Raw genomic sequence first — 24785 nt, 5'->3', positions numbered from 1 at the left:
CTAGAAAAAGCCCGCACACAGCAATGAAGACCCAATACAGGCAAAAAACCCAAAAAAACAACAAAAAAAATTAGTGCTATTTCAAGTAACTGTTTTCTTGGGATGGTAAAGATGCCCTTTACCTCTGAGATTAAAAAAAAATTTCTTTTGTTTTATTACCGAGATGCAGTAAAACCAACTAAACAACTTTTCTCTAATCAAGTTTGCCATTTACATTTCTTACATACTATAAGGTGATCTAAAGGGGTGATCTTATTTTTATATCCTACCTCCTTGTTAAGTACAGTGACATTTGATTAACAAATCCTCCAAGAACAAAGCTTCTTTAGTCAAAGTTAGCCTGGGGAGGCAGAGAGTTTATAATAAATCTCCTCACTGTGTTGTTGATGGTGTAGCAGGTGGATGTAGGAGTAATGGCATATTTTCAGTGTAGTCTTTTTCAGGCTCAGTACATCTTTGGCTTAGTTAAGAGAAGAGCCAGAAACCTAGGTTTTGAGTTGTTTGACATCTAGGAGTTGGAAACAAGCCACTTAGGTTGTTTCATGCCTTCACTGAGGAATTAGAGGGAAAAGTATTCCCTACTTAGGGCCTAACAAATTATTTATATTGATGACAAAAGTTTTTGACTGAAAAATGGAGTGTTGGACCACACCATCATTAATGGTAGTGTTATGGTATATCATAAAAAAATTGCAAGTTAAAATTATTTGCTTCTTCCTCAGATAGAATTGACAAAATGTAAATTACTTATTTATTAAAAGGTATGTTTTGACTTGTGTTTAATAGTTCTTCACTGGAGCAAGAAAAGAAAACTGAAAAATCATTGACACCAGTCCAGACAAGAGAGTAAGCATCTCATCTGTTTTGAATATATTCTGTTATGGGTAAATTAAAAAAAAAAATGAAATCAGGGCTTCCCTGGTGGCGCAGTGGTTGAGGGTCTGCCTGCCGATGAAGGGGACGTGGGTTCGTGCCCCGGTCCGGGAGGATCCCACATGCCGCGGAGCGGCTGGGCCCGTGAGCCATGGCCGCTGAGCCTGCGCGTCCGGAGCCTGTGCTCTGCAACGGGAGAGGCCACAGCAGTGAGGGGCCCACGTACCACAAAAAAAACCCCAAAAAAAACAAATGATGCTTCCTGTTTTAGTTAAATTACATGTGATAGGAATTTTTAAATGGAATCACAAGAATAAAAGTTACTGCTTGATTTAAGTCAACATAAAAGCCTCACACTCCTTGTATGTTACATGTATAAATAGAGTTATGATTTTAAATTAAAGCGTTTAGAATTAAAAAGGGTTTTGTTTCAGAATAATAATATTCACATGGTACAAAATTCAAAAGGAACAAAAGTGTACTGAGAAAAGTTTTCCAACTTTGTTTTTCTGCCGTCTAGTCCGTCTTCCTGGAGGCCACAAATGTTACCACATTTTTAACTTATCTTTCTAATTCTAGTCTATGTCTATCCAAGCAAACATATAGTTTTTTTCTATTTCCTCCTTTTTCTTTCCTTTCTCCTTTCCCCTTCCTTTTCTTTTTTTTTAAGCATTTTGTATACACTTTCCTTCAGTAGGTATAGTTTTGTTTTTTGTTTTTTGTTTTTTCAGTAGGTATAGTTTTGATGCCAGTTAGAGAGTCTCTTTTTGTGTTCAAGCCTTCACTGTCATATATTAGTTTATTCCTAAGAAATCCCTCCAAGAGACCTCCTAGGAAGTTATTGTAGACTTGTAATTCAAGGTAGGGAATTGTGGAAAATTAGCAGAAACATTGGGACTTTCTGGTTGTTGCTTCAAGTAACAATCATTAAGTAATGATTACTCTTTTTTTCTTTTTTCCACACCGTGTGGCTTGCCGGATCTTAGTTCCCCAATCAGGGATTGAACCCGGGCCACGACAGTGAAAGCGCCAAGTCCTAACCACTGGACTGCCAGGAAATTCCCCGTAATGATTACCCTTTCTTAGAATCCACATTGTTTTAAAGCAGAACTCACAAGCTTCAGAAATAGGTTATGTTTTTACAGATTTATAGGTTGTGTTTCTTTCAATAAGACCTTAAGGAGATAATGTAATTGAATGGAAAGTATATGGAATTTGGAGTCATTATTTGGAAAACTGTTTGGCTTCTTGGTCTGTTCTTACTGTTGTGTAATCTAGAGCAAAAGTAATTTATCTTCTCCAAGTTTCAAATGGGCATGAAAAACTAACCCCCAAGGGTTGTTCTGAAGAGGTAATAACATGGTCTGGAAACTAATGCTGTAAGGGTTATTTTTGTTAATTCCATACTATTGGACGGTTTACTCTTATACTCTGTTGAGATAGAAAAGATGAGCATTTATTTCTCTTCAATAGAGTAAAGACTCCTATTAAATGCTACTAGATAAAATTTGAGAAAATCTTATAACCATGGCCTTAACAACACATAGTATTTTCAATTAGGTTATAGGGAAAGTGGGAAATAGCTAGAAGGTTGAAAGTGCAGTAATTTGTTTTAGAAGTTCATAATGTTCAGGGAATATTTCTCATAGCTGTATGAATTAACCTACCTTTACATTTGGTAGGCAAGAAGGTAAGAGTACTCCTGATGGTGAAGATAATGAAGAAATAGAAGAGGAGATGGATGATGGGCCATTGCTGGTTCCTCGAGTAAAAGTGGCAGAAGATGGTTCTATTATTTTGGATGAAGAAAGGTAAGTTAAAAAAGAGAGAGAGAGAGATTGTGGTTTTATGAGAACAAATGAGCTCTGTCTAATGAGACATTGAGTTTCTGTATTTGTCACTGTCACTTAGACTCTAATGTTTATATTTGCATAATGGATGTTATAAATAGAAAGATGAGTTACATTCATTTATAATTTTCAGAAATTTTTATAATGCTGTCCTTTATATGAGAAGATGGTACTACTGACCTGCCACCCACTAACCTACTACCATTGTTTTACTAATTTTACTGGTAATTGAGATGAGCTATTGAACTAATCACATGATGTCCTCCACTGAGAATATATTTCGAAGATTGACTCAGCCTTGATGTCAATATTCAAGCTATGTATTATTAACTAATACCATATTCTGGTGTGTGGTGTTAACTATTGAAAATACAATGAAACATAGGTTTAACATATTTTATGATTTTTAATTGACTTTCTGGCTTAATTTCTTAGTTATAACATTAAATTTCTCAAATTTGGCATTGTGGAATTTAGTTGTCTTTCCAATGTGGTTTTTTTTTTTTTTCTTATGTGTGTTTTTAAAAAAAGAAGATAAGGGACTTCCCTAGTGGACCAGCAGTTAAGACTCCGTGCTCCCAATGCAGGGGGCCCAGGTTCGATCCCTGGTCGGAGAACTAGATCCTGCGTGCCGCAACTAAAAGATTCTTGCGTGCCACAACTAAAGATCCCGTTCGAGGGTACGAAGATCTGTGTGCTGCAACTAAGACCTGGTGCAGGTCTTAGCAAATAAATAAATATTTTAATTTATAAATTTATTTATTTGTTTTTGGCTGTATTGGGCCTTTGTTGCTGCACACAGGCTTTCTCTAGCTGTGGCGAGCGGGGGCCGCTCCCTGCTGCGGTGCGTGGGCCTCTCACCATGGTGGCTTCTCTCGTTGCAGAGCACGGGCTCTAGGTGTGTGGGCTCTAGGCGTGTGGGCTTCAGTGGTTGCGGCCCGTGGGCTCAGTAGTTGTGGCTTATGGGTTCTAGAGCACAGGCTCAGTAGTTGTGGTGCACGGGCCTAGTTGTTCCGCAGCATGCAGGATCCTCCCGGACCAGGGATCGAACCCGTGTCCCCTGCATTGGCAGGAGGACTCTCAACCACTGCGCCACAAGGGAAGCCCCAAATAAATATTTTTAAAAATAAAAAAAGTTAAATTAGTAAGGAAATAAAAAAGAGGGATGGAAAGTCTTCTGACAGTTTTATTAGTAATAAATTGTTTTATACTATGTAAATTCTATGATAAACGTAAATGTAATGCTATTAATGATAATTGTTTTTGCATATTGTTTCCACTATTTGGTGATGATGATTTTATTGGTAATTAAATTCTTAAAAGCATATTTAACTGCCTTGTGTGCAGGAATATAAAATGTAAATATAAAATGCTTATATTTCGCAGTATCCCCTGTTGGGTATTGCATGATAAGATAATATATATTAAATATAGGGGGCATGCAGAAGTCAGTAAAAAACAATTATTTAGGTGGCCTAAAGATATTTTGTAAATTTTATATTGCTGTTAAGGATTTTGAAAAAAAGTTGACATTTCTTTTTGCTTCCTAGAGTGAAAATCTGCAGATTCTTGGAAAATATGCGTACTTCAAATGTATATTATACTTTTGATATGATTTTACCATGGTAAATTTCAAAATATAGCTATTAAAATCTCACTGTTTGTTTCCTTACTTGTTTTTCAGTTTAACTGTAGAAGTTTTAAGGACCAAAGGCCCCTGTGTTGTTGAGGAAAATGACCCCATATTTGAGCGTGGTTCTACAACTACATACTCCAGCTTTAGGAAAAACTATTACTCTAAACCATGGTCAAATAAAGGTAACTGATTTTCATTTTAAATTGTGTAGATTATTTATTGGAAATAAGGTGAATTATTTTCTCGGTTTCTGAATTAAACCAGGTCTCCCCTAAGTAAAAAAAAAAACAAAAAAAAAACAAACTAGCAAATTTTTTTCTCTAGCTAGTTTTATTGGCACCTTTCCCCTGCCCCCCACGATGGGACTATACCTCTGACTTTATCTTAGAAATCTTTTGAGGAGTTAGCATTATGGTCATTTTGGCTGGAATATTCTTTGTCAAATCCCTGTACAACAAATACCATTTTAATGAAAAATGAACAATATTTTTAATGCTCCTAATAATGTTCTACCTCAGTATTGTGTAACACAGTCTTAATGATAAAAAGTACACAGTTAGAAAAGTATATATTACCTATTGCAAGCTGTTGCTTAGTACTTACTTTTATTATAAAAATAATACAGTTTATTTTGGGAAAAAATTCAGACACAACAGAATAATACAGAATGAAAAGAAAGATTCACTTCTTTGACTTCCCCAATGCTGTTCTCTTGAGGTTACTTCTATTAGCAGTTTCTTGTGTATTTTTCTAGCTACTTTCTTTCACATACTACTTAGAACGTCTTAGTTGCCTACATAACAGCAGTATTATACTGGTTATGACTGACAGTTTTCTTCAAGGCACTTGAGACCAGATAGGCAGAATGTCTTTCTAAAAATTCCAGCTGCTTTGGTTTGAACATGCAAATTTCTTAAACCATGTTTCTATATAAAAGTTTAAAGAAGGTGTTTATAGATCCATGAGGTTCCTTGCAGTAAAATTGAGATATGTGTATGTACGTGTATGTAGATATATATTTCTAGGATAAAAGATTTACTGGACTTTAATAAAAAACTTAAGTACTGTCAAATTTATTTTTAACTCAAAATATATACTTCGGTAAGATTTTTTTCCTCTGAAATATTTAGAAGATTATTCTCAGTCTTTCTAAATCTTTTACTTTTACAGAAACAGATATGTTTTTCTTAGCCATCAGCATGGTAGGAACTGACTTTTCTATGATTGGACAGCTTTTTCCTCACAGAGCAAGGATAGAAATTAAGGTAAAGTAAACCCATTATGTTTGTTGATCGAAAAGAGACTAAAAATTACTATTTTTTTAACCTTTGGTTGAAATGTCAGTCCATCCTTTTTCACTACTGTGTTTTTGGTACATCTGTCCTTCTTTATAGCTCAAAAAGTAATGTAGTATTTCTCAATTCTAAAATGAGTACAGGGCTTCCCCGGTGGCGCAGTGGTTAAGAATCCGCCTGCCAATGCAAGGGACACAGGTTCGAGCCCTGGCCTGGGAAGATCCCACATGCCACGGAGCAAGTAAGCCCGTGTGCCACAACTACTGAGCCTGCGCTCTAGAGCCCGCAAGCCACAACTACTGAGGCTACGTGCCACAACTACTGAATCCTGCATGCCTAGAGCCTGTGCTCCGCAACAAGAGAAGCCACTGCAATGAGAAGCCCGTGCACCGCAACAAAGAGTAGCACCTGCTCACCACAACTAGAGAAAGCCGGCGCGCACCAACGCAACCAAAAATAAAAGAAACAAATAAATAGATAAATTTTAAAAAATAATAAAATAAAATGAGTACAATCTCTTTAACCTCAGTATTATATTTTCTTATTTATATTTTCCTATTTCTAAAATGGATTTAAGGGAGTACCAATAAAGCCAGTGAAACTAAGATAAAAGAAGAGTTAGGTAATGAAAAAGGTAGATAAATGTACCAGAACTTTTGGGTTAAGGGTATATTTTGAACACAAAATATATCTCTGAATTTCCTAGGAAGAGAACATGCTGAGTTATATAGTTCTCAATATCTGGTCTAACTGTTGCTTTCCTAGGCCACCTTAACTTTGGGGGCAACCAGTGATACTATTTTTCTTTTTTCCAGTGATACTATTAACAACAGCAATGATGTTAATCAATTAGTGCTTTAATATGCCTAAAAGAATGATCTTTCTCTATCTTATAGTTCCTTTTGTTGAGAAACTTCATTACAAGTTTCCTGGGTTGGAGTGCATTTGAGTGCACACCATGTTGCTCTAGTGCATTTCTAATTCATAGTGAGATTTTTATCTAACCATGGGCTTTTTCTTTTATTAATTAAAGGGACCATTAAGAAAGATTTTTTTTTTTCTTGAACTAGACTAGGCATGGACTGATTTACTGGGAACCAGTGTACAGTGTAATAGTCATTCTATTTCTGCAAAAGATGAGGGATTTTTTATATTCTTTATGTTCCTTTTCAAATGTTGATCTCTGATATAAGGAGAACAGAATGTTAAAGTTCTGTGAAGGCTAGAAGTTGATCGTATAGGGGAGCCCTCATATGTGACTAATGATAAGTTTGTCAGTAGACTATTTCTTTTAGAAGCAGTTTAGACTCTTCCATTAAAAGTTTAGTGTAGTCCCAGCAGGTCTTTGGGCAAAGTATAGAAAAGTAAAAATGGACTAGTGAATTACATCGACTTTCAATTTTTTAAAAAAAATTTATTTATTCATTTTATTTTTGGCTGTGTTGGGTCTTCGTTGCTATGCATGGGCTTTCTCTAGTTACGGTGAGTGGGGGCTACTCTTCGTTGCGGTGCACAGGCTTCTCATTGTGGTGGCTTCTTTTGTTGCGGAGCACGGGCTCTAGGCGCGCGGGCTTCAGTAGTTGTGGCACATGGGCTCAGTAGTTGTGGCTCACGGGCTTAGTTGCTCCGTGGCATGTGGGATCTTCCCGGACCAGGGCTCGAACCCATGTCCCCCTGCATTGGCAGGTGGATCCTTAACCACTGCGCCACCAGGGAAGTCCTTGATTTTCAAATTTTGAACCAACCTTGTATTCTTGTGATAAATCCCAATTAGTCATACTGTATTCTTCTTTTTATATGTTGCTGATTTTTGTTATATTTTCTTGAGGATTTTTTGCATCTTTGTTCATGAGAGTATTGGTTCATAATTTTCTTTTAGTGTCTTTGTGTTTTTGGTACCAAGGTTATGGTGGTCATAGAAAATGAGTTAGAAAGTGTTCCCTCTTGTTATCTGAGAAAATTTGTTTAAGATTAGTATTATTCCTGCTTTTAATGTTTGATAGAATTTACCAGTGAAACCATCTGGGCCTATGGTTTCCTTTGGAGGAAGGGTTTTGATTATAAATGCAATTTCTTTAATACATACAGGGGTATTTATAGTTTCAGTTTCTTCTTGTGTCAGTTTAGATGCTAAGTTGTTGAATTTATAGGCATAAAAATTTCATACTATTCACTTACTATTTTAATGTTTGTAGGATTTATAGTGATATATCTCATTGATTAATGATTTTTCTTTCTCTTTTCTTTTTTCTTGTCTTGCTAAAGATTTTTGACTTCCAAAAGTCTTTTAATGAGCCAGCTTTTAGCTATGTTAAGTTTTCAATTGTTTGTGTGTTTTCATTGGTTTTTAAAAAACTCTTTAGCATTTCTTTCCTTCTTCAGGCATACCTCGTTTTATTGCACGTCACAGATACTGCGTTTTTTTTTTTACAAATTGAAGGTTTGTGGCAAACCATCTGCATTGTCAGATGATGGTTAGCATTTTTTAACAATAAAATATTTTTTAATTAAGTATGTACATTGCTTTTTTTTAGACATAATGCTATTGTACACTTAATAGACTACTTCACTGTAATGTAAATGTAACTCTTGTGTGCACTGGGAAGCCAAAAAAAAAGAAAAAAAAAAAAACCTGTGTGACTTACTTTATTGCGATATTCACTTTATTGCAGTGGTCTGGAACTGAACCTGCAATATCCTCAAGGTATGCCTGTATTTACTTTGGGTTTAATTTTCTCTGGTTTTTTCTAGCTTCCTTAGATGAAAACTTAGAACATAGATTTTAAACCCTTCTTTTTTAATGTAGACATTTAAAGCTATACATTTTCATCTAAGCTGTAAATGTATTCCATAATATTGATACACTGTTTTCATTATCATTCTGTTAAAAATATTTTCTAGTTGCCCTTATGATTTCTTTTTTTTAAAATTTTAATTAATTAACTATTTTATTTTTGGCTGCATTGGGTCTTCGTTGCTGCGTGTGGGCTTTCTCGAGTTGTGTTGAGTGGGAGCTACTCTTCGTTGCAGTGCACCTGCTTCTCATTGCGGTGGCTTCTCTTATTGCAGGGCATGGGGTCCAGGCACATGGGCTCAGCAGTTGTGGCGCATGGGCTTAGTTGCTCCACGGCATGTGGGATCTTCCCAGGCCAGGGCTTGAACCTGTGTCCCCTGCATTGGCAGGTGGATTCTTAACCACTGAGCCACCAGGGAAGTCCTTCCCTTGTGATTTCTTCCTTGACATGTCAATTGTTTAGAAGTGTGTTTAATTTCCAACATTGGGACATTTCTAAATATCTTACTGTTATTGTTTCTTTGACATTCTGAATGTCAAAGGACATAATCTGTAAGATTTCAAGCTTTTTGAAATTTGTTGAGATTTATTTTAAAACCTATCATACTTGCAGCACTTCTTTGGTGGTCCAGTGGTTAAGATTCTGCACTTCCACTGCAGGGGGTGTGGGTTCGATCCCTGGTCGGGTTATAAGATCCCACATGACACACCGCATGGCCCCCGAAAAATAAATAAGTAAAGCCTATCATACTCTCACCTTGGTCAGTGTGCACTTGAAATGAATGTATGTTCTGCAGTTGTTGGGTGTGGGGTCATCTAGTTCTGTCAGTTACTGAGAGAAGAGTTGACACATCTAACCACAATTACAGATTTGTGTTTCTCTCTTTAGATTGATCCATTTTTTTCCTTTCCTTTTCTTTTCTTTTTTTGGCACAGATCATTTATTTTTATTTTTTAAATTAAAGTATAGTTGATTTACAATGCTGTGCCAATCTTTGGTGTACAGCAGTGACTCAGTTATACACATAGAGACATTCTTTTTTTACATTCTTTTCCATTATGGTTTATTATCACAGGATATTGAATATAGATCCCTGTGCTATACAGTAGGACCTTGTTGTTTATCCATTCTAAATGTAATAGTTTGCATCTACCAACCGCAGACTCCTAGTCCATCCCTCTCCCCACCCTCCAACCCCCCAGGCAACCACAAGTCTGTTCTCTATGTCTATGAGTCTGTTTCTGTTTTGTAGATAGGTTCATTGTATCTACAGGAAATGTTCATTGTATTCTTACGGTGCCCCCGATAAAAATAAAACAAAATGTCTGTTTTACATTTCTGTTAACAACTTAGTTCATTTATGTTTAATGTGATAATTGATATGGCTCTGTTTAAGTCTACCATCTCACTATTTCCCATTCATTCCATCTGTTTTTTACTCATCTTTTCCTGCTTTAAATGGGGTTAATCAAATTTTTTTAGTATTTTATTTGTTGGACCTTTTTACTCTTTACATAATATCCTCTTAGAAGAAGAATTCTATTTACCTTCCATCCTTCATTCTATTACATGTTTTACTTCTGCTTATAAACCCCACTACCCATGAACTTATTTTAGCTTAGAGAGTCTTTTGTTTTTAACGGAAATTTAGTAGATTAAAGAAACTACAGTTAACCCTTGAATAATGCAGGGGTTAGGAGTGTCGATCCTCCTTGCAGTGAAAAATCTGAGTATAACTTATAGTTGGCCTTTCATATCTGCGATTCCTCTGTATCTGCAGTTACGTATCCATGGATTCAGCCAAACTCGGATTGTGTAGTACTGTAGTATTTACTATTGAAAAAAATTCACATATTTAAGTGGATCCACACAGTTCAAAGTTAGGTTGTTCAAGAGTCAACTGTAGTCTTTAATATTTAGCCACATGTTTACCATTTCTGATGCTTTTCACTCCTTGTAGTTCTGAATACCCTATCTGTTGTTGAAAAATTCTTTCAGCTTTCATTTTTCTGAAAGACTTTTTTGAGTCTCATTTTTGCTAGGTATACAAGTCTGGTTGGATAGTTTTTCCTTTCAGTGCTTTTAAAATGTCATTCCATTGTCCACTGGCCTCCAGTGTTTCTGATGAAAAGTCAGCCATCACTCATGTCATTCATGTCATGAATTGCTTTTCTTTTTTGTTTTTAAGGTTTTCTTTTTTTTTCTTTTTTTTTTTTTTTGCGGTACGCGGGCCTCTCACTGCCGCGGCCTCTCCCGTTGCGGAGCACAGGCTCTGGATGCGCAGGCTCAGCGGCCATGGCTCACGGGCCCAGCCGCTCTGACGCATGTGGGATCCTCCCGGACCGGGGCACGAACCTGTGTCCCCTGCATCAGCAGGCAGACTCTCAACCACTGCGCCACCAGGGAAGCCCGGTTTTCTTTTTTTTTCAATTTATTTTATTCAAGTATAGTTGATTTGCAGTGTTGTGTTAATTTCTGCTGTACAGCAGAGTGATTCAGTTATACATATATATGAATTGCTTTTCTATGACTGCTTTCAAGATTTTTTCTTTAACTTTGGTGTTCAGCAGTTTGTTTATGATTTGCCCAAGAGTTGTTTTTTAAAATGTTTTCTCTGCTTTGTTCCCTGCTTCTAGTACTCCGCTTACCTGTGTTAGTTTGCATGACATTGTACTACAGATTACCAAAGCTCTGTCCATTTTTTTTCCCAGTCTTTTTTCTTTATTTCAGTTTGGTTAGTTTCTGGTATCATGTTTATAAGTTCACTGATCCTGTCTTCTGCTATCTTCAGTCTGCTGTTAAGCCCATTCAGTGAATGTTTCATTTCTGATATTATACCTTTCATTTCTGTGATTTCACCTTGGTTATTTTTCTTAGTTTCCATTCCTCTGCTAAGATTTCTGTATCTGCTCATTCCATATTTTCCTTCAAATCCTTGAACATATAACAGGTGCTTTAACTTTCTCGTCTGCTAATTTCAACATCAGGGTCATATTGGGATCTGTTTCTGTTGACTCTTCATTTCCTTGACTGCATCACATTTTCCTGTCTTTTCTCATGTCTGTGAATTTTTTTTTTCAGTTGCATGTTGGACATTGTGGATATGTTGCACAGTGTCTGGATTATGTTTGTTTTTATTTTGTATTTTTTTCCTTTAAAGAGTATTTAGTTCTAGAAGGCAGTTAATATATTGCCAACTCTCCTTCTTCTTCCCAAGGCTTGATTTTAGGCTTTATTAAGACTGGTCCTTACTCTAGGTTTCTCATCTGAACTACAGAAAATAATTTGTGTTACTGTTTTCTAATTTTTTCTAAGGGTGGTCATATTACACCATTCTAGGTGTACAGGAAAGAAGGTGATTCATTACATGTAGTATATCCCTTAGGGCATTAGGGCTTAATTCTCATGCTAGAACCTCAATTGAGAAAGGCTACTCTAGGGTGTGATCCCTGTCTCTAAGTGGTGGTTGTTCTGGTGTCTGAGGTGAATGTTTGGATGTTAACAAAATCTTTCCATTCATGTGGGAAGAACCCTGTCATCTCACTATGTTACGTGACCTCTAGTATCGTCTTTTTGCTCCTGTCCCTGAAGTAGCTGTTCTCCACTAGAGCTTATGCTCTGGGCATATGGAACCCAGACCAACAGCCTATGGGATACTGCTACCAGGCTTGTGAGACTCCTCTTTAAATAGCTGTCTTCTCTGTAGAACCCTGCCCCTAAAGATTATCTACTTCCTCAGCTCAGTAGGATCTCTGTTCTCTATTTGGCCTTTTTCTCTCTTTCATTGGTTAGGAAATTTAGCCCAGGCAGACAGCCAGTGTGAACGTTGGTACATCTTTTGTGTTTCCCTTCTCTCTGGGATTGTGGGATTGTAGTCTTGCTCTGCCTATTGTCTAGTGCTTGAAAATAGTTGATGCATTTATTTTGTTTGGTGTTAAAATTATTTACGTTGGGTTGGATATGTGGAAAAAGCTCGTTACCAGTTTTTGTCAGGGCCAGAGATGGAAATTATGGGATTTATTTTATAATTGTGGAATTTTGCCTACAGTGGTTCCTGCCTATGAATTCAATGATTAATATCCGGGAATTCCCTGGTGGTCCACTGGTTAGAATTCTGCACTTTCACTGCTAGGGCCTGGATTTGATCCCTGGTCCAGGAACTAAGATCTCACAAGCTGTGTGGGGTGGCCAGAAAAAAAAAATGATGAACATCAATACATTCTTCAAAAATATTTTAACTTGTTCTGGATTATATTCTCAATGAAGTAAAATATGATGTAGCAATGTTTTAGAATTGAATAATGCCTAAAGCCTACTGTTATTTCTCTCAGGATGTTTAATTTAGTAATTGTAGTCTGTCACTTTTTTATGTGACTTTTGTTACATGTGGACCTGACTTTTGTTAACTTTTGAGGAAATGTTTAAAGAATAATATGATCTTTTAAGGGAGAAAGATGATCCTCCTTGAAAACTTCTATACTACTTGGTAATAAGTTTTATGAGGAAAAATAAAGAATGGAATAGAGGGATAATCTGTAGGTTGAAAGATGTTAGTCACATGAAGTTTTAAAAAAATAGGAAAGGCTAAACTATAGAGCTTAAGGACGTACGCTTGGATGATAAACAGTGAGGAAATGTAAGAAAGTGATTGCTTTAAAGTCAGGTTAGGACTTCCCTGGTGGCGCAGTGGTTAAGAATCCACCTGCCAATGCAGGGGACTGTGTCCCTGGTTTGATCCCTGGTCTGGGAAGATGCCACATGCTACGGAGCAAGTAAGCCTGTGTGCCACAACTACTGAGCCTGTGCTCTAGAGCCTGTGAGCCACAACTACTGAGCCCACGTGCTGCAACTACTGAAGCTGGAGCGCCTAGAGCCTGTGCTCCGCGACAAAAGAAGCCACCGCAAGGAGAAGCCCGTGCACTGCAGCGAAGAGTAGCCCCCACTCGCCGCAACTAGAAAAAGCCTGCGCGCAGCAACAAAGACCCAACACAGCCAATAAATAAATAAATAAATTAATTAATTAATAAAAAAATATAAAGTCAGGTTAGTGGGTAGTTTCTTTTGGAGGGAAGAACGGGGCCATGAAGAGGTTCTTTATTTTGTGTGATTTTTCTTTTTGTTCAATAAAACAATTTTTGTATTTTTAATAAAAGCTTTCAGACCACTGATCTGTAGAAGGGAGAGATTGGCTGATCGTTCCCTCCTGCAGGGTGTGTTTGTGTATGTGTATGCCCTCAGACTTTCTAATGACCTTAGGATGCATTGAACCCTAAACCTTAACCATCTCCATCTTAAAGGAGGTAATCTGGAGTGGAATTGGGAATGGGGCTCTTTGGTGCTCAGAAAAGCATGAGGAAATGTTCTTAATATAAAGAAGTTTCTAAACATAAACTTGGCCTGCTTCAAAATTTTGCTTAGTTGTTTCTTTACAGTTTCCCCTCCATGCCATTAAAAACAGAATAATAATGTAAGAGGTTTAACCTGATATGAATATACTAGTTTTTAAAGAGTTAATACTGGTTAGCTTAATTGATTACTGTTTGATCTGTTTCCACGCTAGTTGACTTTATTTTTTTTTCTATCCTCTGTAAATCCAGTTTTCATTGCTAATTCATGTTATTGATCATAAGGAGGAGCACAGAGCTCAGTATAAATCTTTCATTTCTATTTTTTAAAAGCTAAGGGTTTAAGTAACTCGCCTATTAGCAAAGACGTATTATTTATTAGAGAATCATATGTTATTATAAGAATTTTATTTTGATGCTTTTTTTAAGACATAATCTGCACTTGTTTAATGGGAGAAAATTACCAAAGAGTTTTTGTTTTGTTTTGTTAACAGAATAAATTTAAACGTGAAGAGAAAACAAATGGATGGAGAATAGACAAAGCATTCCGTAAGTATTAAGACCTCTTTCACAAGGAATCATTTGGAGATTCTAAAAAATGACCAATGTTTTGTCTTTGGTTCCAGTGTGTTTTAGATTTGTTTCATCCCTATATTGTCATAGGAAGAGTAAGACTGGAAATTTTTCTCTTTAGCAGTTCAGGTCTGGCAGTTCATATAGATCTATAGGCAAGGGAATAGCTAAAACATCAAGAAGCAAGTAAGCAGAGTTCTGAGTCCAAGAAATTAGGGAGACTGAAGATACTATTTCTAAGTGCTCTTTATTCTGGGGGAATTGTACTGAAGAAGAGGTTAATTGTTTCTGGAAGATATTACACTATAGATGATTCCTTACCTACTGTGGTAAGTCTGTCATTCAGTCAGTAATACAGACCACCTGCTGTGTGCTAGTCACTGTTGTTGGCATTGAGGATATCATGGTGAGCAGGGCAGATGGAGAATCCTGCTTTTAGAGCCTTAAGTCTAATTGGGTGGAGGAGGAATATAATTGGTAAGCAGGATAATTTCAGATAGTGATTAATTTCTAAGAAGAAAAAAGAGGGAGTTAGGGGGTGGGTGTTTAGATTGGGTATTAAGGGAAGTTCTGTCTGAAGACGTGATTTTTTTTTTTGAAATAAATCTATTTGTTTTATTTATTTATTTTTGGCTGCATTGGGTCTTCGATGCTGCTCACGGGCTTTTCTCTAGTTGCGGCGAGTGGGGGCTACTCTTTGTTGCAGTGTGCTGGCGTCTCACTGCCGTCGCTTCTCTTGTTGCGGAGCATGGGCTCTAGGCGCATGGGCTTCAGTAGTTGTGGCTCGCAGGCTCAGTAGTTGTGGCTCGTGGGTTCTAGAGCACAGGCTCAGTAGTTGTGGCGCACGGGCTTAGCTGCTCCGCAGCATGTGGGATCTTCCCGGACCAGGGCTCGAACCTGTGTCCCCTGCATTGGCAGGCAGATTCTTAACCACTGTGCCACCAGGAAGTGCCTGAAGAGGTGACGTTTGAATTTAGACCTGATTTGAAGAAATGATGTATAACTTTCACCTTTTAACTAATAGCCTTATTAAAATGAATGTTGTTTCTTTTTAAGTCCAGAGAACTACATCAAGGGATCTGTAAAGAAAAACAGAGTTAAATGTACTATTTAGCGTAGTTCCTGTATTCTTTGTTTGGAATATAATTACCGACGTTTCATGATTAATAGGTGTATTCAGTGTTCATTTGCCATAGTGCTAATCTTAGAAAAAAATTCTAAAGAGAAGTACTTAGATTGTATAGCATGTACATTTATTTTATGAGTAGACACAAAGGTGGATGAGTGGACCCTATACCTTACAAATGTGGTATTGAGTCCTCAGGAAAACCACTTCTAGGAATGGCTTCTGGAAGATCTGGAATATTTTAGTCCTCAACCCTCTCCATTTTAGAGAAGTGGTCTTGAAACTTTTCGTTATGTTTAATGCATTATAATCAGAAAAGAGTCCATAAATCTATAAACAGTTTATGGGGTGTGGAGCCATTGTTAAAACCATTATAATAGAACCTTTAAAATTCACTGTTTGATGCTTTGTAGTGGAAATTGTTAAAACACAAACACAAAAAAACCCAAATGGTATTTTTTAGAACTTATATTTTAATTCCTCTGAGAACTTTATGGATTATTTTAGTGCTGTGGTTTTCAGAATCATTTGTGTGGAAGGTCAGAACAGATGAAAAGCTGGATCCACAATAAAATAGGGCTTTCAAGAATCTCAGGTTTGGGCTTAGCTTCCTGAGGCTAATTTACTTTTGTTTTGGTATATACCTCTTTTTCTGAGGCCATCTTGTAATCAAAACAGTCTTGGAGCACCATTTTCCCTGTATTCACTTCTCTGTATTCACTGTATTTGTAGACACAGCTGAGGCAAGGATTGACTCCTGGAGTGGATTCATTTTGGTTTGTTCATAGATTACTCTTTCTGATATAATACTGTTAATAGGTATTTAGTGAGAGTGGTCCTGATCAATACTCATTTACTATCCTCTTCGCTGATATTTGGAAGAGTAAGAGTTAATAGTGAAAGAGTTGTAATAAAGTGAGGACATAAAGTGGTGGATAGGCTTTTGCAGACTTCTTAATCATCCTAGCCTTTTAAAAAAGTGTATTTATAATTATGGACAGTGCAATTTATACTTTGAGTTTTGACAAAGAGTACACCTGTGTAACCACCACACAAAACAAGCCATGGAACATTTTCATCACTCCAGCGAGGCCACTTCTTTCCCTTTCTAGTCAATCTCCACTCCTAATCCTGACCCAGGCAACTGCTATTTTCATTTGAATCATCATAGGTTAGTTTATCTTGTTCTAGAACGTCTTATTCATAGAATCATACAGTATATACTCATTTGTGTTTGGCTTCTTTCACTCAGCATGGTTTTGAGATTCACCAATATTATTGCTTGTATCAGTAGTTCCTTTTCTTTATTTTTTAAACTAATATAGTTTGTTCCTTTTTATTGCTCAGTGATCTTCTGTTGTGTGACTGTACTATAGTGATTAGAGTTCTTTGTCCATTCTGCTGCTGAGCCCATTCGCTTTTGGTATTACACTTAAGAAAAATTAAAACTTGAAAGTTCTTTTCCTTTTTTTAAAATAAAAACTTGAAGTTTCTTTTTTTTTTTTAAACAGAGGAAAAGCGCCCTTTTGACTTCGATTTTTTTGCTCATTTGCTTCAGAAAGTTCTTGCTGAAGAAGAGAAAAGAAAACAAAAATCTGTTAAAAATCAGACTTTAAAGGAGAAGAAGTCCTCTAAATCACGGAAAAATGTAAAAGGTATTTATTTAAAAGAAAGTGTGTTATTTTACTTAATAATAATAGGCTTGCAATATTGTCCCTCAAGTCTTAGGGTGTTCATATGTAGTTCAGGTAGTTGAGATCATCAGGACATCCGATTGGAGGGAACTGATTTTTCTTCAATATTCTAGTTATCTGGCCCCAAACAGCAGCTCCCTTTTACATTTTATAATTGGATGGCTAGGCTATTTAACATCTTTCTTGCATTGAGGGCATAGTTATAGCTAATAAAGGAGCATCAGAATATTGGGGTGTCATGTTTGGTTACTTATTATCATTTTTCTCTGTAAAACAAATCTGGCACAAAAGTCTAAAAAAAAAAAAAATGGAACTCTAATACTTTGGGCTTGTGACTCAACTGTATTGTTTGAGCACACGTTATTTCTGAGGGTTAATGTTGACTTGTACCAGGTAGGAAATTGTTCATATGTGAGTATTTCTATTTTTAGGCTTATATTTTCTTAACTATTTGAATTCTGATCTGAGGACAATGTTTAGCTATAATCACATAATTTAAAGAATCTTTGAACTACAGGGAACCTTATATATTAGTTATACATTCCAGCCCCTTTCCTTTTGTTTTAATAACCCAGAAATAACCTCAGAGATCCTAAGTCATTTTTTCCTAAGGTCTCACAGTGTTAGTAGTGGTAGAGGCAGGACTCAAGCTAGGACTGTGAGAGCCTGTGTAGGGGGACCCCAAGAGCACCCCCAGGTTCAATTATTTGCTAGGACTCACGGGATTCAGCATATAGTTGTACAGACAACGAGATTTATTACAATGAAAGTATACAGAGCAAAATTGGCAAAGGGAAAGGCACATAGGTCAATGTCTAGGGAAAAGAAGTAAAGCTTCCAAGAGTCCTCTCCCAGTAGAGGCACACAGGATGTGCTTAATTCCCCAACAACAAGTAGGAATGAGGTATGTAAAAAGCTGTCTACCAGGGAAGCTTGTTAGAAACTCAGCACCCAAGATTTTTATTAGAGGTTGGTCATGTAGACACCTTCTTCCTGGAATGTACCAGAATTCAAAACTCCCAAAAGGAAAGCATTTGTTCAGCATAAACCACATTGTTTATTTAAACAATTTAGGTATAGCGAGCCACTTTTGTCAGTTAGGCTGGTGGGAACTCTCCCCAAACCCAAGTTTCCAGACGCAGCCCAAGGGCCAACCTTTTTAAACAATTTTTTTTTTTTTTGCGGTACGCGGGCCTCTCACTGCTATGTATTATAACTTATTTAGTCATTCTCTATTGAACAGTTTAGGTTGTCTTTAAATTTTCGCTCAGACATCCTTACGTGTTTATCTTCTCCACCTTTAAGAATTTTTCTGTAGGCTGTTTTTATATTTATAACAATTTCTCTTACTTTAAGTGAAAAAAGTCTCCAGTGAAAGAGTGAATGATAATCCAGATGAGTCTGTGAGCACTAGAATTTCAGACACAGAAGGATCTCAAAAGGATGCTCAGACAGTTGAAGAAGAAGAACAGTCTCTGACTTTATCAGGACAGGATTCAGAACAGAATGCATTAGAACAAGATATAAATCAAAAGAAAAGGAGAAGAAAGAATCAGGATGAAAGTAGTGAACAAGAGGTAAATCTTTCAGGAAATGCCACTGTTCAGCCAGGCTCTTCTAAAGGAGAAAACCACAAAAGTAAGTGTATTACATATGTTAATAGCCCCTATATTACTTGTGAAGACACGTACACTAATATGATGTATAACTTAACTACTTTTCTTCTGGATAGTAGCAACTAATAATGCTTATTAATTGGTTCTGTATTCCTGGTACTGGATTAAACCCTTTTACTTTTAATTTAAAGAAAAAACGTTTATTAAAAAAAGAGTGAAATGGGGAGATATTTCTCTCAAGTTTGTCTCTGAGATGTGTTACCTCCTATGTGTTCACATTAACAATTATTCTAAGTCACGTGCATATAATTAAACATGTATTGTGTTTGTTAATAAATCACAGGTTTTCATGTTCTGCCTCTACAGAGCACCTCTATGAACCCAAAATAAGTTGTTTAATTTGTATAAAAGGTACTAGAATAAGTATTCCTCTCATTTTTCTTTCTTTTTTTTTTTTTTTTTTTTGCGGTACGCGGGCCTCTCACTCTCACTGCTGTGGCCTCTCCCATTGCGGAGCGCAGGCTCAGCGGCCATGGCTCACGGGCCCAGCCGCTTTGCGGCATGTGGGATCCTCCCGGACCGGGGCATGAACCCATGTCCCCTGCATCGGCAGGCGGACCCCCAACCGCTGCGCCACCAGGGAAGCCCTCATTTTTCTTTTTTAAAGCTCCCTAGAATACAGACATTTTGACACTTGTGAGTCACTAGGGAATGAGAGCTAAGAGTTTAGGGAAGTCGCGGTCTCTTTCTTGAAGAATTCACATATAGATTACTTAAAGCAGATAACCAAGTAAAGAGAGGAGAAAAAATAGTAACAGATCAGAACAACCTTTCTGTAGAATTTAAGTTTTATGTGGTTCAACTTCACCAATAAGATTTTAATAAGTGAATCCTGATAGATAGCATAGTGTGGTTTATAAGCATCATAATATGCTCTTTGTGGCTTACTAGTAAAGACATTACATATAAAGCAGAATAGCTCAACTTGTAAGAAATTGGACTTTGGGATAATTTCTTAATCATTACATGACAGTGTTATATGTAAATTCCTTTGTGCTTTAAATATATATGTTTTTGCTATCATTTTTATAATAATATGCATTTTGTATTAATAGATAAATGCCTGTCGTTAAGTCCTGAGATAAATGAAGATGAAAGCCATAAGGAACAAAAGCTTCCCTGTGTACAGAACACAGATGACATTGTGGATCGATCCTCTAATGAAAAGGCTGAGAAAAGAACTGACCCTGCTCTTTCACCAAGGTATTTTATGTATCTTTACTCACTTTGTCTACATCTTCTATCAGTTACCAAAGGAGTGGGAAATCTCCACCTGTAATTGTGAATTTGCTTATTTCTCTTTTCAGTTCTATTTGTTTTTCTTCATGTCTTTTGAAGCTCTTTTGTTAGGTGTATACATATCTAGGATTGTTGTATCTTCTTGGTGAAATCACCCTTTTACCATTTGTGTGATATCATTCTGGTATTGCTCTTTGTTCTGATGATTGCTATGCCACTACAGTTTTCTTGTGGTTAATGTTTGCATGGGTTCATCATTTTCTATAAAGGTTTTCTCTTGATTTTTGGTTTTCAGCAATTTGAATGTGATGTATCCTGCTGAGGTTTTTTTTGTTTGTTTGTTTTTACTTGTGGTAAAAAACATAACATGAGATCTGCTCTTCTTACGAGTTTTTAAAATGTACAGTGTTGTTAACTATGAGCACAGTGTTGTACAGCAAATCTCTAGAACATTTTCATCTTGCATGACTGAAACTCTATATCTTTTGAACAGTAACTCTTTATTTCCTCCTTACCCCAGCCCCTGGTAACCACCATTCTACTTTCTATGAGCTTGGTTACTTTAGATACTTCATGTAAGTGGAATCATAAATATTTATCCTTCTATGAGTGGCTTATTTCACCTAGTATGATGTTTTCAAAGTTCATCCATGTTGTAGCATATGAAGAATTTCTGTTTTTATGGTCGAATAATATTCCATTGTAAGTATATAGCACATTTTGTTTATTCATTTATCTGTCAATGGACATTTAGGTGGTTTCCATCTCTTGGCTATTATGAATAATGCTGCAGTAAACATGGAACTGAAGATATTTCTTTGAGACCCTGTTTTCAGTTCTTATGGGTAGATACCCAGAAGGGAAATTGCTGGATCATATGATAATTCTGTTTTAAATTTTTTGAAGAGCCTCCATACTGTTTTTCGTTGTGGCTGCATTTTACATTCCTACCCACAGTTCATAAGAATTCCAGTTTTTCCATACTCTTGCCAGCATTTATTATTTTCTGTTTTTCTAAAAAATTAATATATATATTTTAATTAATACATATTTTTAATTACATATATATTTTTAAAAAGTAATGTTAGTATAATATAACAGTTCCTAACAGGTGTGAGGTGATACCTCACTGTGGTTTTGATTTGCATTTCCCTGATGATTGTGATGTTGAGCATCTTTATTTTATTTTATTATTTATTTATTTATTTACTTTTGGCTGCGTTGGGTCTTCGTTGCTGCACGCGGGCTTTTTTTAGTTGTGGCGAGTGGGAGCTACTCTTCGTTGTGGTGTGCGGGCTTCTCATTGCAGTGGCTTCTCTTGTTGCAGAGCATGGACCCTAGGTGTGTGGGCTTCAGGAGCTGCGGCATGTGGGCTCAGCAGTTATGGCTTGCAGGCTCTAGAGCACAGGCTCAGTAGTTGTGGCACACGGGCTTAGTTGCTCCACGGCACGTGGGATCTTCCTGGACCAGGGCTCAAACTCGTGTCCCCTGCATTGGCAGGCGGATTCTTAACCATTGCGCCACCAGGGAAGTCCCTTGAGCATCTTTAAATATTACTTGTTGGCCATTTGTATGTCTTCTTGTGGAGAAATGTCTATTCAATTCCTTTTCCAGTTTTTTAATTGAGTTATTTGTTTTCCTGTTACTGAGTTCTAGGAGTTCCTTTTATATTTTGGATATTAAGCCCTTATCCATTATATGGTTTACAAATCTTTTCTCCCATTTCATAGGTTGCCTTTTGACTCTTGATTGTTTCCTTTGCTGTACAGAAGGTTTTTGGTTTGATATAGTCCCACTTGTCTATTTTTACTTTTCCTGCCTGTGCCTTTTGTGTCATGTCCAAGAAATTATTACCAATACCAATCTTACGAAGCTTTCCCCCATGTTTTCCTTTAGGAATTTTATACTTTAAGGCGTTACCTTTAATGCGGTGGGCCTGGGTTCAATCCCTGGTTGGGGAACTAAGATCCCACAAGCCACGTGGCATAGCTGAAAAAGAAAAAAATAAAAGGTGTTACCTTTAAATCTTTATTCCATTTTGAGTTGATTTTTGTGTATGGTATAAGGTAAAGGTCCAGTTTCTATTTTTTTGCTTATGGATATCTAGCTTTCCCAGCATCATTTGCTGAAGAGATTATCCTTTTCATATGGTGTAGTTTTGGCACCCTGTCAAAGATCATTTGACTGGGTGCATGGGTCTGTTCTGTTCCATTGGTTGGCATGTACCCTCTTCTGAAAATTTTGATGAAAACCATTTATTCTCATGTAGAAAAATACCTATATGCACCTGTGCCAATTTATTCATACAATACAGAAGATTAATAATTTCTTTGAAGCCAAGCCATAGACCTCAGGCCCTTAACTTGCTGGGTGACAGACCTCTAAATTCTGACCTCAGAGACACAGCTAATTTCATAGACTATGTACAAAACAATACTGATGACTTTTTTAGGGGGGAAAGCTACCCTGTAATGACTGTTAAAATACCAGTTGGTTTTGTAAAACAGTGAGCTGATTCTTATTCTAAAGCTTGAGTAATTAAAAGAGTGTGGTACTGGAAAAGGCCAGACAAATTGACTGAGAGGAAAATTGGATGTAGAATCTAGGAAGAGAAATTTAGGCATCATTTAGATGGTAGAGGTAGCATTAGAAATTAGTGGGAAAGACTGAATTAACCATTCATTAAATGGTGCTTAGATATGAAAAAGATAATAGTAGATCCCTATTTTACCCTATGCACTAACCTCCTCATAGATTAAAGGCTACATATATAAAGCAAATCTTTAAAACTTTTAGGAGAAAATGTAGAAAAATAGTTTTGTGATGTCAAGGATTTCTTAAGACATAAAAAGCACAAACTTTAAAGGATGAAATTGATAAATTCAACTGCAGTAAAATTAAATACTTCTGTTGACAAAAGGCTCCATGAAGAAAGTAAAAGGCAAGCTATTGATTGGGAGGTTTTATATGTAACATCTAGCCAAAAAAGAATATAGAAAGAGTGCTGGGAAAAGACAAACACCCAGTAGAAAAAAAAGAACAAAAAAACAAAGCATGGCTGAATGTGAATTTGCCTTGAAACTGAGTGCTCGTTAGTACATGGCCATCATTTATATTATTGTTAGTTGAAGTGTTTCCTAATGCAGCAGTCCTCTCTTTGCACGCTACAGCATTAACTGCAACTTGTGCATGTTGCAGCTGTGTCTTCGATTTCCATGGCTCCTGAGTAACACGGTACCATGCAAAGCAAAGACTGCCAATACAAAATTTTAATGAAAGATAATTCCTAAACATTACTATGATTTTACACATACATTTGATTTGTGAACCCCATGTAGTTATGAGTTTTTCATTTTGTGACTTCTTGAGCACTTTCCCTGTTCATTTGTGACTGTTATTGTCTCCTAAGATACAGTGTTTTAATAACATGGTGCAAGGAGGATCATAGAGAAACCAAAATATCCATTTTGATTATTCCGTGATATGAAGGATCATCTTCCAGAGTTTTGGCTTTGTATATTTTAAAAAAATCTTTTAAATAATTAGTATAAAATGTGCATTACTAAGAGTTCTTTTCCCCTGATATATTTTCATTTCCGTAGTAGTCAACAAGATGCCGTATCAGTAGCAACTGAGACTTCAGAATCAAGCACTTCATATTTGCCTTCATCAGAAGGTGGAATTAGAGCATTGTGTGAGGTGAATAATGCTGAGAGTAGTTGTACAGAAGAAGGAAATGTTGACCTAAAAGATAAAGCACTGTAAGTATTTTACATGGTAGGATTTTAAAATTTTTCAAAATTTTGATAATTTATTATCATTTAAAAATGATAATAATGTTGCTTCCTTTAGGAATTAGGAGAGGACTGTAGACCATTTAATATGTAATTGTACTGTGGTCTTAGTGACATTAAGGTTTTTCACTTTATATTTCATTATGGAAAGATTATCTTAGTGATACGAGTTATAGCAAACTGGTAACTTACGATAAAATTCTAAAATAATTTGGAAGCCTAAATATTTGCTATGAGATTTAACTTTTACTTGGTTTGAGTTATTTTTCATACCTGTTGTCAAAGTAGTAGATTTTGATATTGATGACTTTAAAGAGATTATGTATTATGTTTTCTAGTATGAAAATACTGATTAAATTAATATCTTCACTAAAAACAGTAGAAGCACCACAAGAATCTCCCTTTGAAAAGATATCTCAGAAGTTCAGACTTTCTTTTTATCTCCTTCATAACTCCTCATGTGGGCTTAAAAGTTTAGTTTATGAATTCTTATTTTCAGTAAAGCATAGTCACATTGAGAATCAAACTTTTTTTTTAAAGATGATTTTTAAATTTATTTATTTATTTTTGGCTGCGTTGGGTTTTCGTTGATGCGCATGGGCTTTCTCTAGTTGCAGTGAGTGGGGACTACTCTTCCTTACGGCGCACGGGCTTCTCATTGTGGTAGCTTCTCTTGTTGCAGAGCACAGGCTCTAGGCATGTGGGCTTCAGTAGTTGTGGCACGGGGGCTCAGTAGCTGTTTCTTGCGGACTCTAGAGCGCAGGCTCAGTAGTTGTGGAGCACGGGCTTAGTTGTTCTGCGGCATGTGGGATCTTCCCAGACCAGGGCTTGGACCCTGTGTCCCCTGCATTGGCAGGTGGATTCTTAACCACTGCGCCACCAGGGAGGT

General features: G+C 36.6%; 1 protein-coding gene across 6 annotated transcripts in view; it reads left to right on the top strand.

The window, feature by feature from the left end:
* BDP1 (BDP1 general transcription factor IIIB subunit) overlaps positions 1 to 24785 on the top strand; it is an 87548-nt gene that overhangs the window by 5703 nt on the left and 57060 nt on the right. For 5 of the 6 annotated variants that reach the window (XM_027100889.1, XM_027100890.1, XM_027100888.1 and 2 more), the window contains exons 4-12: positions 787 to 846; positions 2556 to 2684; positions 4408 to 4541; positions 5530 to 5624; positions 14289 to 14343; positions 17005 to 17148; positions 18544 to 18825; positions 19919 to 20066; positions 23705 to 23863. In XM_027100889.1, coding sequence (XP_026956690.1) covers positions 787 to 846; positions 2556 to 2684; positions 4408 to 4541; positions 5530 to 5624; positions 14289 to 14343; positions 17005 to 17148; positions 18544 to 18825; positions 19919 to 20066; positions 23705 to 23863 — 1206 coding nt within the window. The remainder of the gene's footprint in view (positions 1 to 786; positions 847 to 2555; positions 2685 to 4407; positions 4542 to 5529; positions 5625 to 14288; positions 14344 to 17004; positions 17149 to 18543; positions 18826 to 19918; positions 20067 to 23704; positions 23864 to 24785) is intronic. The other variant, XM_027100892.1, reaches the window with a different exon arrangement.

This window comes from Aethalodelphis obliquidens, unplaced genomic scaffold (assembly GCF_003676395.1).
Source record: "Aethalodelphis obliquidens isolate GAN/ISIS:26980383/991018 unplaced genomic scaffold, ASM367639v1 scaffold4, whole genome shotgun sequence".
NCBI lineage: Eukaryota > Metazoa > Chordata > Mammalia > Artiodactyla > Delphinidae > Aethalodelphis > Aethalodelphis obliquidens.
The sequence above is the reverse complement of the archived record's forward strand: the minus strand, read 5'-3'. Positions and strand labels throughout refer to the sequence as shown.